The sequence below is a fragment of the Gastrolobium bilobum genome, unplaced genomic scaffold (genome assembly GCF_033153095.1).
Source record: "Gastrolobium bilobum isolate Gb01-03AN ecotype WA unplaced genomic scaffold, APGP_CSIRO_Gbil_v1 utg2408, whole genome shotgun sequence".
In the NCBI taxonomy this organism is placed as follows: Eukaryota; Viridiplantae; Streptophyta; class Magnoliopsida; order Fabales; family Fabaceae; genus Gastrolobium; species Gastrolobium bilobum.
The window spans coordinates 357,501-374,745 of NW_026899693.1; the positions used below are offsets into that span (position 1 = coordinate 357,501).

A 17,245-nucleotide genomic window follows, 5' to 3' on the forward strand; every position below is an offset into this window, starting at 1 on the left:
GAATTATTTACCACGTTAATTATTAGTTGACTAAAAAAACTAAATGAAAATTTCCAAAATAATAAATTGGTTGGATAATTATTATTTATAATATTAATTATGATATAATTATTATTATTTATTACATTTATTCATATTAATGTGGAGTGGTTGGACAAGGATATAAGAGGTAATGAAATTCGAGACATATGACTAGAATTGTGCCACTTGCATGATCCATTTAGTAATGCATGCTTTGTGTGCAACTCACATGGCTACACCATGTGACAGTTGTGCACTCTTTGTGCACAATTACATTATTTCGGAAAATAATTTCAAATATAATTAATTAAATATTTTTTAACAGAGAAAAGAAAAAGCTTGCGTTAAATCTATCATTTTGCCGTGGATCTAAAGACATACATTCCAGTCGGTGCAACTTACCCCTAAAATTAGATATGTGAAGTTGTAAATAAATATTCAAATTTAAAATATTTTTTATAACTTATGAATTCATTTTATTTTGATTTTATTAGTTAAGGAAATATGGAAGCTCACCTTTTTTTAGTTTAGTTTTTTTTTTCTCAATCATTAATTTTGATAAAAATTGATAATATAATTATAAAAAAAATTCTGGTATAAAGTCGTAAATTTGTCAAGAATGAAATGTTGACTGAGTGAGTAAATTGATTTGTCGTACAGTACTATAAATGAAACAAATACATAAGATATAAATTATTAATTTAAAATTTAATACAGACATTAAAAACGTCCTCAATCATAAAAGTCAACAATCCATTGGTTAAGTTTGTATATATTTTTCTTATCTAATAAGTTTGCAATGAAGGAGTTATTAAATGGCTACACCACGTCACAGTTTGTAATATGTTTTAGGTTTTGTTTTATTTCATCCTGCTTCCAAAAAAAAAAAAAAACCCAATTCAATCAAAGTCAAACACTCTAAAAAAGAACGTGTTTGTAAAAAAAATAAGTAATTAGTTACACTCCAATCAAAATTAAATATGTATACGAAAGGAAAATAATTAAAATTAAATCAATGATAATAACTAAAGGAAAGTTTTTTTAAAAGATAATTAAAAAAAAATATTGACAAAGGATCAAGCTACAAACACGTCTAAATTTTAAGGGAAAAGTGTTTGTCATTTTAAATGACATAAAATTATGTCATTTTAAGAGAGAGATAGACACATAATTTTTTTTATTTAAATTTTAAAATAATAAAAAAACCACTCACTTTCTCTCTCCCATGATTTTCACTATTCTGTGTCTATCTCTCTCCTAAAATGACATAACTTATGTCATTTAAAATGACAAACACCAAACTAAAATTTTAAATCCCAAAAGAGGCTTTTACATGATTTGGTGTTGATTCTTTAACAACTAGTGTATTACCCGTGCGATTTAAAGGGAAAAAATTGGTTTTTTTGGTGTGGTGGGCAGTCCTCTGGACCGAGCCCATTTTGTCACTTCTAACTATTAGCATTTTATATCAGTATGTAATAGATTTCTATATTTATCCTGTGGTCATTCCAAAATATATCGCTACACTTAAGCTTGTCTTGTGGTCATTCCAAAATATATCGTTATACTTTAGCTTGTCTTGTGGTCATTCAAAAATTACAAAGTTTGACTCGGCTTCTTTCAGTATTTTCCAAAGATGAACTTTCATTTATTACAGTCAGATTTACAAAATAATAATAAGTAATTATTTTTTGCAAGAATTTGTGTGTCGTTAGTATCTGAAATTTGGGATAGGTTATTTTACCTACTATTTTTTCTGCCTATATTTGTCTACCACTCTAAAATACTGCTCGATTAGAATCTTAACTAATCTTTATCTTTCTCTCTCCTACTGAGATTCTGATCTAACAGTATTTTAGAGTGGTAGGCAAAGGTAGACAGAAAAAATGGTAGCTAGAATAACCTATCCCTTGAAATTTTACAAATTTATTTACAAAAATTAAAATCAGATTTAGAAATTTAATTATAAAAGAAGAATAGTTGAATTTTAATTTAATTATACAAATGTGTTAGTGGGCCAGCCCTCTGGGCCGAATCCAGTTTGCCACCTCTAACTATCAGCACGTAATAGTTTTTATATTTATTCAAAAAAAGGTACTCTTATAGTTGTTTCTAGATTTTTATATTTTATCGTAGAGATGAACTTTCATTTATTACAATCAGATTTACAAATTAATAATAAATATTTTTTGCAAGGATTTGTAACGTTAGTATTTGAAATTTTACAAATTTGTATTTACAAAAATTAAATTCAAATTTATGAATTTAATTATAAAAGAAGAATAATGGAATTCTAATTTAATTATAAAAATGTGTTGGCAGGCGGGGCGTGCAGGCCCTCCGGGCCAAGCCCAGTTTACAAAATTTTATTTATTTTTTGCAGAATGATAAATGTCATTTTTTATTTAAAATAAAAATTTAAATTCTTTTGTTTTCATTGTGCATATTTTTTTATATTTATAACAAAAATATAATGAACAAATATGAGTTGATACAAAAAAATATTATACTAAATCGAATGTTTGGTGAATTGAATTGAATTGCATTTAATATAATCAAATATGTTATTATTTAAGTAAAAACGATTAGAATATATCTATCTATCTATCTATATATATATATATATATATTAGAAACACGATCATTGTTAGGACCTGTTTTATAATACAATAATTTATTTATTTTAGCAAACAAAATGTTGTTGAAAGAAAAAAAAAACTCTATTACACATTAAAAAAAGATAAATTAAAGAATTCAAATCATTATTAAAATTTGGTATTCTAACTTGATATCAAGTGTGCTAACACACTTTGAGCTTAAATTTTATTTTATTTTTTCATAAAATAGTATGATATCAGGTGATTGACACATGTTTTATGATTTTATATATTATAAAATATTAAACGCGCGCTCACACACATATATAATATATATATTATAACGTAAGATTAAATAAGTAGTATATTCTAAGTTTATTTCCTTTATACTTAGGTTTATTAAATTTTAATTTTAGCACCTTAAATTTTTATTATAAATTAACTATTTTACATGTGTAATCATTTATTTTCTTTGTACTCTGTTTAATCAAATTCTAATTTTTGATAATTCTAATTTTTGCTTTATACTCTTTTATCACCTATCAAGTTCAAAATTTAAATTTAAAACGTTTGAATTATAAACATTAAATATTCCCTCACCCCAATAGATATAATAAATAATATTATTAATAGGCTTAACAATTTTTCATGCAAAAAGTAATGAGAAACATTAAAATAGTCTGTAAAATAATTAATGACAAACATCTTTTTACGATGCAAGAGTTGGATAGTCATTGTTCACTAAATGGTCATTCATTTTTATAGTGATTAAATTTTTATATATACTTTTTTTACACAATGATAGATGTAATTTTTTTATTAACTATACATATTATTCAAAAAATTAATTTTTTATCTTTTAATTTGTAAGTTTTAGATTAGATATACATATATATAATTAAAATATTTATGTTAATTTTTTTTTTAAATACTTGTTCGAATTTTTGTCTCTTTTTGTATTAATTTTTTAAGTTAATTTTTTTTTTTTATTTTCTTTTATAGTATAAATATGTCATTTCTTATTTGTTTTTTGCATTTAAATTTAATATTTTTTAACAACTATACACATATTTTTAAAATTTTAAATATTTTTTCATTTCATTTATATTTTATATTAAATTTATTATCTATATATATGTTCACACTACATGTCATTTGAAAACTTTCCTCCTTTAGTAAATAGTTGAAATTAAAAAAGTATAAAATTTAATCTATAAATAAAAGTAAAATAAATGTAAATTTAAGTGAATAATTTGTGATGGCAGACAACACATTCAATGTCACACTGCTTTCTACATTAGAATTTCCAAATTATTAATAACTCAATTCTTTTAAATTTCGAATTTATGTTTAAATTTGAATTTTTAACTTTGTAATGGTAGAAAAACTTTTGGAAAATTTCTAGTGGCAGACAACTCATTTAATGTCCCACTACTTTTCTCTTGTTGTATATTATGAGTAAAAAAGACCTGTTTCTTTTGTTGTATATCCCACTATTTTTTGCATGGGTAATTGTTAGCCCTATTAATGCTGCATAAAAAAAACATTGTAAAATAACAAAATTATTTATATTGTAAAATAAATTTGAAATTTGAAAATAAATTAAATGGAAAATTATGTGAACAATTTTTGGTACTATTTTTTGCATGGGTAATTGTTAGCCCTATTAATGCTGCATAAAAAAAAACATTGTAAAATAATAAAATTATTTATATTGTAAAATAAATTTGAAATTTGAAAATAAATTAAATGGAAAATTATGTGAACAATTTTCTGTGACAGATAACTCATTTAATTTCGCATTTCTTTCTACGTTGGAATTTCCAAATTAATAATAACTCAACTCTTTTAAATTTTGAATTTACGTTTAAATTCGAATTTTGAATTTGAATTTTTAACTTTGTAATGGTGGGAAAACTTTTGGAAAATTTTTGGTGGCAGTAGCTCATTTAATGTTTGCAGACATTAAAGATAGAAAATAGAAGGACTTCAAGATAAAGGAAAAATTTTTACTGTGTTGAATTTGGAGATGGTGTCCAAAGAGCATATATTTCAGTGATTCCAAATCATCCCGTCAACTTTGTTCTACAACAAAGTTGCAAAAAAAATAAAAATATTACATGTTCATGTAATAGAACAACAATTTGAGAAGATGAAGAAGATAAAGAGACAGGTAAGAGAAGAAATATATGCACAAGAGCTCATTACCAAATGAAAAAACCCAATAATACATATCCTATTTATACACAAAATATTTGCATTTTTTACAAAATATTTGCATTTTTTTAATGATTATTTTTTAACAAAATAGTTAAGTTCGTATATATTTTTCTTATCTATTAAGTTTGCAATAAAGAAGTTATTAAATGGCTACACCACGTCACAGTTTGTAATATGTTTTAGGTTTTGTTTTATTTGGAAAAAAAACAATTCAATCAAAATCAAACACTCTTAAAAAGAATGTGTTTGTAAAAAAAAAAGTAATTAATTACACTCCAATCAAAATTAAATATGTTTACAAAAGGAAAATAATTAAAATTAAGTCAATGATAATGACTAAAGGAAAGTTTTTTTAAAAAAATAAATAAAATAAAAATATTGACAATGGATCAAGCTACAAACACGTCTAAATTTTAAATCCCAAAACAGGCTTTTATATGATTTGGTGCTGATTCTTTAACATTGTGCGCTATTTCTTTAGTTAGAGGTAATCATGTAGATTCATTTTTAGCAAAATGGGTAAGAAGACCAGCTGGTCATTGAACCACATTAACTCAACATGATTTATTTTACATACGGTGATTACTATTTCAAAAAAAAAATAAAAAAAATAGTGATCACTCGAGGGACTATAGAAGGGACACAAATGAAATGGTTGACCTAAAAGACATAAATGATAGAAATTAGAAACGAAAATCTAGGACGTTGGGTACAGGAGAAAAACTCTCAAAATGGTGATCATTCGATTTCTTTATTTTTATCAAAACGGATTGGAAGACCATCTTGTCATTGAACCACGTTGAGTCCACATTATTTATTTTAAATAGTTATCACTATTTCAAAAAAAAAATGATAAAATTGTGATCACTTGAGGGGATGTACAAATACATGAATGTTAGAAGGGACACAAATGAAATGGTTGACCTAAAAGACATAAATGATAGAAATTAAAAAGGAAAATCTAAAAGGTGGGATGATTTCAGGGATTTTCAAACGGGAACACCAAATTAGGAAGATTTTCGAATTGCTTGATTTTCGTTTATATGTACTTGGTTCTCATGCCTTACCACACTTTCTTTCCGTATTCCATTTTCTCTATAAATAACAGGTGGTACCCAGTTGTTTAATCACCCTGGCCAAAGCTTATTTATAATTTTTGAATTTGCAGAGATTCCAAAAATTACTCCTAAGAATTATTTATCACGTTATAATATTATTAGTTGACTAAAAAAACTAAATGAAAATTTCCAAAATAATAGATTGGTTGGATAATTATTTATTGTAATATTAATTATGATATAATTATTATTATTTATTACATTTGTTCATATTAATGTAGAGTGATTGGACCATACATTCCAGTCGGTGCAACTTACCCCTAAAATTAGATATGTGAAGTTGTAAATAAATATTCAAATTTAAAATATTTTTTATAACTTATGAACTCATTTTATTTTGATTTTATTAGTTAAGGAAATATGGAAGCTCACCTTTTTTTAGTTTAGCTTTTTTTTCTCAATCATTAATTTTGATAAAAATTGATAATATAATTATAAAAAAAATTCTGGTATAAAGTCGTAAATTTGTCAAGAATGAAATGTTGACCGAGTGAGTAAATTGATTTGTCGTACAGTACTGTAAATGAAACAAATACATAAGATATAAATTATTAATTTAAAATTTAATACAGACATTAAAAACGTCCTCAATCCTAAAAGTCAACAATCCATTGGTTAAGTTCGTATATATTTTTCTTATCTAATAAGTTTGCAATAAAGGAGTTATTAAATGGCTACACCACGTCACAGTTTGTAATATGTTTTAGGTTTTGTTTTATTTCATCCTGTTTCTAAAAAAAAAAAAAAAACAATTCAATCAAAATCAAACACTCTTAAAAAGAACATGTTTGTAAAAAAAAGTAAGTAATTAATTACACTCCAATCAAAATTAAATATGTATAAGAAAGGAAAATAATTAAAATTAAATCAATGATAATAACTAAAGGAAAGTTTTTTTAAAAGATAATTAAAATAAAAATATTGACAATGGATCAAGCTACAAACACGTCTAAATTTTAAGGGAAAAATATTTATCATTTTAAATGACATAAAATTATGTCATTTTAAGAGAGAGATAGACACATAATTATTTTATTTAAATTTTAAAATAAAAAAACCACTAACTTTCTCTCTCACATGATTTTCACTTTTATGTGTTTATCTCTCTCCTAAAATAACATAACTTATGTCATTTAAAATGACAAACACCAAACTCAAATTTTAAATCCCAAAAGAGGCTTTTATATGATTTGGTGTTGATTTCACCCGTGCGATTTAAAGGGAAAAAAATCGGTTTGTTTGGCGTGGTGGGCGGTCCTCTGGGTCGAGCCCATTTTACCACTTCTAACTATTAGCATTTTATATCAGTATGTAATGGATTTCTATATTTATCCTGTGGTCATTCCAAAATATATCGCTACACTTAAGCTTGTCTTGTGATCATTCCAAAATATATCGCTATATTTTAACTTGTCTTATGGTCATTCAAAAATTACAAAGTTTGACTCGATTTCTTTCAGTATTTTTCAGAGATGAACTTTCATTTATTACAGTCAAATTTACAAAATAATAATAAATAATTAATTTTTACAAGAATTTGTGTCGTTAGTATCTGAAATTTTACAAATTTATTTACAAAAATTAAAATCAGATTTAGGAATTTAATTATAAAAGAAGAAAGATGAAATTTTAATTTAATTATAAAAATGTGTTGGCAGGCGGGTCGAGCAGGCCCTCCGGGACAAGCCCAGTTTTCCACCTTTAACTATCAGCATTTTATGTAAATAATTATTTTTTTGCAGGGATTGGTGTCCTTAGTATTTTGAATTTTACAAATTTGTATTTACAAAATTTGAAATCAAATTTATGAATATAATTATAAAAGAAGAAGTATGAAATTATAATTTAATTATAAAAATAAGTTGGTGGGCCGGCTCTTTGGGCCGAACCTGTAAGAACCCGCACCGTTAATTAAGGAAATTAATTAATTAATTATGTGAAATTAGGAAATAATTCCATAATTGACCCTTATAATTATCACGAGGTTTAAATAAATGTAGTAAATGATTAAGAATGCTAAAAGTCGTTTTTCTGACTAAAAGTGCAGATACCGGTTCTGCTAGTCGGTATAAATGCGTAGCGATAAAGTATCCCATAAAATTATAATAAGTTCATGAATATTACTATAATAATATATAGGACTTGTAAAACAAAATTCAAGCTAAAATAACGAGAACTGGTGCCAGAACTGATACTGGCTATGGGAAAAGCGCGTACTGGAAAGATGCTCCGAAAAATATAATAAAAATATGATAAATCTTGTAAAATTGAGTAGGTTCAGAATTCCGAATTTGGGATTAAAATGCTAAGCGTAGCTATTATTGTTAATACTGTGTGTTTTCACTTAAGTGAGCTATAGATACAACTTTTGGGCCCAAAACCCTAGACACCTTGCATTCCTACGTGACTTGTGGAGAGGCTGATCAATTGTTGCTGTTCCATTGGCCTTCTTCACCATTTCTTGAGCCAAGTTGTCACCTTTTGCATTGATTCTTCTCTTCCTCTTCTTCTAAACACTTGAGAGCCACATTGTGAGGGTGAGAGGGGGCCTTTTCTGAGTTTCCAGCCACTGTTTGGTTGATGAGTGGGCTGAGTTCTTGGTCTTGAGTTGATGGAGCTTTGTTCTTGAGTTGTGGAAGCTCCAAGTAGCTTTCTTGTGAAGGAGAGAACCTTGTTGAGTACCATTTTCGTTTTCTATTGAAGGCAGAACCTTGAGGCTGACTTGTGAGCTCCAAAAGCACCTCCTTGCTCTGTTTTGAGCTTGTGGTATGATCATCACTCTTGTACTTGAGTTTAATGCTTAAAAATGGAACCTTGATGCATGTAAGGAGTTAAAGTTGTTAACTTAACGTTGGGTAATGTCAAACACACCTAGAAATACATGTTTAGGCTTTTGTGATTGGTAAAAGAGGAACCTTTGGATGATATCTTCGCGAAAATGTAGAACTGCATTCTGTCGCGAAATATCCGGATATGAATATCTGGATATGTGTTCTGTGATATTCGGATATTGATATCCGGATATGTAGTTCAGTGATATCCGAATATAGATATCCGGATATGGGGTTCTGTGATATCCGGATATTGATATCCGGATATGCCCCCGACAAATATCCAGATATTCTGGGATTTCGAAGAACAGTAGCTGCACTGTTCATACAGTAGGCTATTGGGGGTTGTGGACCCTAGTTTGAGGAAGTTGAACTTCTGTAATAATTGAACTAAGTCAGAATCAAGTGATTAAGGGCTTATGGCTTTGCGAGAAGCCTAAAGACGTAGAACGTAAGAGAAGGCGTTGTCTTAATGTTGTATGCTTGTGGAGCATGTTATTAATATGTTAATTGGTCCATAACAGATTGTGATACTGCTGTGTTTGGGCTGTGAGCTTGTGTGGACTCTTGGATTGGATAGTTAACTTAAGAGATAAGCTTTCGTGTCCTCGGTTTAGCCATGTTGTGGTTCCACCATATCCCATGAGGGTATGGTTATATGCATGCTGTGTTACATGCTTTGATATATTGAAATGCTTTTGAGCTTATATTGTGTAATGGCTTATGATATGTATGTGGTGTTCACCCGAGGGGATGGTATCCTAAGGGTAGGTACGGCAGGGCGCGTACTGTGTGGGTAATAGACGTATTCCTACATTTCTCTGGCCAGTAGATTATTGTATTGACACACATGACATGATTATCTGTTGTATTGCACTATTTTAGAAATGATATTGTTAAACTGTTTTGGAACTTATATTGCACATGTCAGTGAGCTTGGGGTGGAAGATCCTTGAGGACCCCTTGTCTTACTGAGATTTCTTGTTTAGAGATCTCACCCCACGTTTGGGGCACTTATTTCAGGTTCAGGTAGTATGGAGGCTGATGCCTCTGGCGGCAGGAGGACAGAGTTTAGTTGATGATATTGCTATTTATTATGCTGACATGTTGGATGCTGGATATTCTGCTGATGTTATGTTTTTAGTTTCTTTTATTATGTTGTTGATGTTGAGACTTCTGTTGGGCTTGTGCCTTATTTGGGTGAGCATGGGGTTTGTCCATGCCACTTTATGTTAGTACCTTGAGTTGAGTTGTATAACTTAGTAGGTTGTTCGGTCTACGTGTTGTAGTTCCGTGACTAGAGACTTATATCTGTTATTTTAATTAATGAGATATTTCAGTAAGCTGTCTTTTGCAATTTACATTACGGGCATGATTTTATTTAATTGATTAATTAAGCAAGTTGGTAATGACAATGACGTCATAATTGAAAAAAAAAAGATATTCCACATTTTTAGTTAAGAGCAACTTAATACCATGATATGATAACATTACCAGATATATACAGGGTGTTACACGAACCCAGTTTGCCACCTCTAACTATCAGCATGTAATAGATTTTTGTACTTATCCACAAAAAAAGGTCCTTATAGTTGCATTTAGATTTTTATATTTTATCTTAGAGATGGACTTTCTTTTATTACAATCAGATTTACAAAATAATAATAAATAATTATTTTTTGCAAGGATTTGTATCGTTAGTATTTGAAATTTTACCAATTTGTATTTACAAAAATTAAATTCATATTTAGGAATTCAATTATAAAAGAAGAATAGTTGAATTTTAATTTAATTATACAATTGTGTTAGTGGGCCAGCCCTCTGGGCTGAATCCAATTTGCCACCTCTAACTATCAGCACGTAATATGTTTTTATATTTATTCAAAAAAAGGACTCTTATAGTTGCGTCTAGGTTTTTATATTTTATCTTAGAGATGAACTTTCATTTATTACAATCAGATTTACAAATTAATAATAAATAATTATTTTTTGCAAGGATTTGTCTCGTTAGTATTTGAAATTTTACAAATTTGTATTTACAAAAATTAAAATCAAATTTATGAATTTAATTATAAGAGAAGAATAGTAAAATTCTAATTTAATTATAAAAATGTGTTGGCAGACGGGGCGTGCAGGCCCTTCGGGCCAAGCCCAGTTTACAAAATTTTATTTATTTTTTATAGAATGAAAAATGTCATTTTTTATTTTTTATTTAAAATAAAAATTTAAATTCTTTTGTTTTCATTGTGCATTTTTTTATATTTATAACAAAAATATATTGAACAAATATGAGTTGATACACAAAAATTATTCTACTAAATCGAATGTTTGGTGAATTGAATTGAATTGCATTTAATATAATCAAATATGTTATTATATAAGTAAAAACAATTAGAATATATATATATATATATATATATATATATATATATATATATATATATATATATATATGGGATAGGATATTGTGACACTCAAGTTATGTTACACTCATGTGACACCCAGTCAATCTCACCGTTAGATCGCTTATGTTGATCCAACGGTAATATTTATTTCCATCTTTGTATGGTCATGATTTTCCAAATTTAAAGTGAAAGCATTAAATATGGGAAATCATAACCATACAAAGGTAAAATTAAATATAAAATATTAAATTTGAGAAATCATGACCATACAAAGATGGAAATAAATATAACCGTTGGATCAACATAAGCGATCTAACGGTGAGATTGACTCGGTGTCACATGGGTGTAACATAACATGGGTGTCACAATATCCTATCCCTATATATATATTAGAAACACGGTCATTGTTAGGACCTGTTTTATAATACAATAATTTTTTTTTTTTTAGCAAACAAAATTTTGTTGAAAGAAAAAAATCTCTATTACACATTAAAAAAAAGATAAATTGAAGAATTCAAATCATTATTAAAATTTGGTATTCTAACTTGATATCAAGTGTGCTAACACACTTTTAGCTTAAATTTTATTTTATTTTTTCATAAAATAGTATCATATCAGGTGATTGACACATGTTTTATGATTTTATATATTATAAAATATTAAACGCGCGCTTACACGCATATATAATATATATTATAACGTAAGATTAAATAGGTAGTATATTCTAAATTTATTTCCTTTATACTAAGGTTTATTAAATTTTAATTTTAGCACCTTAAATTTTTATTATAAATTAACTATTTTACATGTGTAATCATTTATTTTCTTTATACTCTGTTTAATCAAATTCCAATTTTTGATAATTCTAATTTTTGCTTTATACTCTTTTATCACCTATCAAGTTCAAAATTTAAATTTAAAAAGTTTGAATTATACACATTAAATGTTCCCTCATCCCATAGATATAATAAATAATATTATTAATAGGCTTAACAATTTTCCATTCGAAAAGTAATAAGAAACATTAAAATAGTCTGTAAAATACTTAATGACAAACATCTTTTTACGATGCAGGAATTGGATAGTCATTGGTCTCTAAATGGTCATTCATTTTTATCGTTATTAAATTTTTATAATTTTTTTTTACAGAATGATAGATGTAAATTTTTTATTTACTATACATATTATTCAAAAAATTAATTTTTTATCTTTTAATTTGTAATTTTTAGATTAGATATACATATATATATATTTAAAATATTTATGTTAATTGATTTTTTTAAAAAATACTTGTTCAAATTTTTGTCTCTTTTTGTATTACTTTTTTAAGTTAAATTTTTTTATTTTCTTTTATAGTATAAATATGTCATTTCTTATTTATTTTTTGCATTTAAATTTAATATATTTTTAACAACTATACACATATTTTTAAAATTTTAAATATTTTTTCATATCATTTATATTTTATATTAAATTTAAATTTATTATCTATATATGTTCACACTACATGTCATTTGAAAACTTTCCTCCTTTAGTAAATAGTTGAAATTAAAAAAATATAAAATTTAATCTATAAATCTAAATAAAATAAATGGAAATTTAAGTGAACAATTTATGATGGCAAACAACACATTCAATGTCTCACTGCTTTCTACATTGGAATTTTCAAATTAATAATAACTCAATTCTTTTAAATTTTGAATTTATGTTTAAATTTAAATTTTGAATTTTTAACTTTGTAATGGTACAAAAACTTTTGGAAAATTTCTAGTGGCAGATAACTCATTTAATGTCTCACTACTTTTCTTTTGTTGTATATTATGAGTAAAAAAGACCTGTTACTTTTGTTGTATATCCCACTATTTTTTGCATGTGTAATTGTTAGCGCTATTAATGCGGCATAAAATAAATATTGTAAAATAAATTTGAAATTTGGAAATAAATTAAATGGAAAATTATGTGAGCAAATTTTTGTGGCAGATAACTCATTTAATATCGCATTTCTTTTTACATTGGAATTTCCAAATTAATAATAACTCAACTTTTTTAAATTTCAAATTTATGTTTAAATTTGAATTTTGAATTTTTAACTTTGTAATGGTGGGAAAACTTTTGGAAACTTTTTGGTGGCAGACAGCTCATTTAATGTCTTTTGCAGACATTAAAGATAGAAAATAGAAGGACTTTAAGAAAAATGAAAAATTTTTACAGTGTTAAATTTTGAGATGGTGCCCAAAGAGCATATATTCCAGTGATTCCAAATCATCCCGTCAACTTTGTTCTACAACAAAGCTGCAAAAGAAATAAAAATATTACATGTTCATGTAATAGAACAACAATTTGAGAAGATGAAGAAGATAAAGAGACAGATAAGAGAAGAAATATGTGCACATGAGCTCATTACCAAATGAAAAAACCCAATAACACATATCCTATTTATACACAAAATATTTGCATTTTTTACAAAATATTTTTGTTTTTTAATGATTATTTTTTAACAAAATAGTTAAGTTCGTATATATTTTTCTTATCTATTAAGTTTGCAATAAAGAAGTTATTAAATGGCTACACCACGTCACATGCAGTTTGTAATATGTTTTAGATTTTGTTTTATTTCATCCTGTTTTCAAAAAAAAAAAAAAAAACAATTCAATCAAAATCAAACACTATTAAAAAGAATGTGTTTGTAAAAAAAAAAGTAATTAATTACACTCCAATCAAAATTAAATATGTTTAAGAAAGGAAAATAATTAAAATTAAGTCAATGATAATAACTAAAGGAAAGTTTTTTTAAAAAAATAAATAAAATAAAAATATTGACAATAGATCAAGCTACAAACACGTCTAAATTTTAAATCTCAAAACAGGCTTTTATATGATTTGGTGCTGATTCTTTAACATTGTGCCCTATTTTGCATCACTAATATTATTTCATAATCCTAATCATGGTATTTTTTTTCTTTAGTTAGAGGTAATCATGTAGATTCATTTTTAGCAAAACGGGTAAGAAGACCAGCTGGTCATTGAACCAGATTAACTCGACATGATTTATTTTACATACGGTGATCACTATTTCAAAATAAAAAAAAAAAATGGTGATCACTTGAGGAGATGTACAAATACATGAATGTTAGAAGGGACACAAATGAAATGGTTGACCTAAAAGACATAAATGATAGAAATTAGAAGGGTGGGATGATTTCAAGGATTTTCAAACGGGAACACCAAATTAGGAAGATTTTCGAATTGCTTGATTTTCGTTTATATGGGCTTGGGTTCTCTGGATTTTTGATATCAGACCATGCCTTACCACACTTTCTTTCCGTATTTCATTTTTTCTATAAATAACAGGTGGTACCCGGTTGTTTAATCACCCTAGCCAAAACTTAGATTGATAATCACTCTATTAATCTTTTCTTCCTTTGCTTTTTACAATAGTACGTAGGTGAAAAGTGTGGAAGGCATGGATTCAGTGTTCAACATGTACCAGTTGGTGGGTTATTGCCTGCATCTTTTCGCTCATACTAGAATTAAGTTGGTCGGTTTAATACACCAGCCGATTCATTGCCTTCTTCTCCATTCATTTCTTTTACTCATAATCGATTCTTCTATATTGCTTTTTATCTCGGAAAATGGCTGCTAATTTGTGTGTACATTTAATACACATGCTTTAATTGTTTTCATGCCAAAGTTGTAAAATTTTCTATATTAAAGTGATTGTCATCATAGATACTATTTTTTCTTGATGCGTTTCTCTTCTAGATAGTTGATTTGACCCTCTGTATGAATGAGATGGTGTGAAAAGAGTCAAAGATATTTACTTTTTTTTTTTTTTTTGTATAAATCACAGGCTCCACAGGAGCTAATCCTGTTTGGGGCAGATCTAGGATTATGATTTTAAATCCATCCTAAAGATGGTACTGGAGATGATCAAACACATGCTCTCATCCCCTCTCATTCGTCAACTGAACTATCATCATTTGATGTCAAAGTTATTTCCTTTGCATGAATTTCCAGGGCCCGATGTCATTTTTGGTACTTCAACTGGGTTCCCATATTTCATTGTTTTTCCCCCATTTCCCCCTAATTTGTCTTCCGTTATATTAAATTTTGGACAATTATTACTTATAAATGATACTAATTTTTTCTTAAAGAGAACTTAATGTGACCTTTTACTCTTCAAGAATATTGGCTTGATTCTTGGTTCCATTTACCCATCTCATTGCTATTTTTTGTTAAAAAAAACTATGATTTTTATTTAATTTTGAGATATGAGAGAATTTTTCAATTAAAACAGCCCGTCTAATTTCCCCCTAGGGTTTTGTTTGGGACTGATTTGATCTTCCAAACTTTGAAACATTATTGAATCTGATGCATGTATTATATATGTAATGAGTAATGACTGACTCATGCCTTTGGGAATCTCTGCATGATCTTCTGTATAGATGCTGTTTGGATTACTATCGTTAAGGTTGTATACAAGGAAGCACGGACACTTCTAAAAATAGGAAGAGTCGGGTCCGACGCGCTTCGACATGGCGACACGTTTCGACACGATGTCGGACACGCGGTTGACTTTTTCCGACACGTTGACTATTCCGACACGCGAATTTGACCGTGTCCGACACGGTCAAATGACATTTTCGTAAATTTTTTTTAAATTTTTTTTAAATTTTTTTTAAAAAAATTTAGTTTTTTTAAAAGTTAAAATATATTAATAAAGCTTCCACCTGATCATATCAATTTTATCTTTTTGTCTTTTTTCCCCTTAAGTAGATAAGAGATCATCTCAGCATTATTGTTGTCAATTCTTATCACGCTCTTGTTGTATCTTCTTCTCTCTGATCTCTCTCTAATATGATTTGATCTCTCTATCTGATATTATATCTCTCTCATCCCAGTTCTTATTTTTTTATTAAAGCTTCCATCTTTATAACATGTTGATGGGTATTATTATTTAGTTTTATTTTTTTGTTAAATTATTAAATATTAAATGAAATAGACACTATATAAATTAAAAATATTATTTAATATTAAAACGTGTCCCAACGTGTCGAAATCCATAATTTTTTAGGATTGACGTGTCGGAGTGTCGTGTCGTGTCACGTGTTGCGTGTCGTATCGGTGCTACATAAGTTGTATAGATGCTGTTTGGATTAGTTTTTTCTAACAAAAATTACATCTTTTTGCTTTGAAAGTGTTTTTTTAATTTATTATATGTGTTCTATGACTTTACGTGTATTGCAAATAAATGATCAGTTTATATATATATGACTGCATTTAGAAGCGGTAATTCCTTGATTCCTTATAAGCACAAAATTTTCAAATTTCAGAATAACATAGTTGTTTGATTTTCCAGAGTGCAATCGAGTTGAGGAAGAAGCTTGCAGATGTGACACATGAACTTGAAATTCAGAAGAATGCGAACATGGAACTGTTCAATGTGCTGAATATTGTATATGAGGAGAGGGATGAAGCAAGATCTCAGCTGCAGGAACTAATGAACAAGATCATGTTGCCTACTACTCAAGCCTCACAGTCACATGATGATTTCCCAGTTCGAATTGATTCCTCTATTTCTACTCGAGAGTTGTCAAACAATAATAATATCATTGAAGTTGACTACAATAACAACGTTAATGTTTATATCAATCCGCATATGATGGTCCCTTCTGAAGAGCCAAAGCCTGATCCTGCCACTAGTGTTATTGAATCTCTTGCAAAAGGAAGAGCATTGCCTCAAAGGGGTCAACTGGAACAGGCAGTGAAGGATGCTGGTCCATTACTTCAGTCGCTCCTTACTTGTGAAAGATAACGATACAGTCAGCATTGAGTCTCCAATGCCTTTGTAGATGATATATGTATGAAGTTATCTAATCATGCAGAATAAAAATAAGGGATTATTATGAATGGTCTGAATTATTTTTGTTATTCTGAATGCAGAATAAACATATTTCTTTATGCCTCGCTTGATCACTCAAACTTAATAACACATCAGATTACTACATCCTAGGCCATTAGACTAAGGATGCACACCAATATAAATAAATTCT

General features: G+C 27.7%; 1 protein-coding gene across 1 annotated transcript in view; it reads left to right on the forward strand.

Annotated features, from left to right (window-relative positions):
* Positions 1 to 17,007, forward strand: part of LOC133292615 (uncharacterized) — a 21,293-nt gene extending 4,286 nt beyond the window's left edge. The window contains exon 2 of the mRNA XM_061491038.1: positions 16,552 to 17,007. Coding sequence (XP_061347022.1) covers positions 16,552 to 17,007 — 456 coding nt within the window. The remainder of the gene's footprint in view (positions 1 to 16,551) is intronic.
* Positions 17,008 to 17,245: the final 238 nt, after the last annotated feature.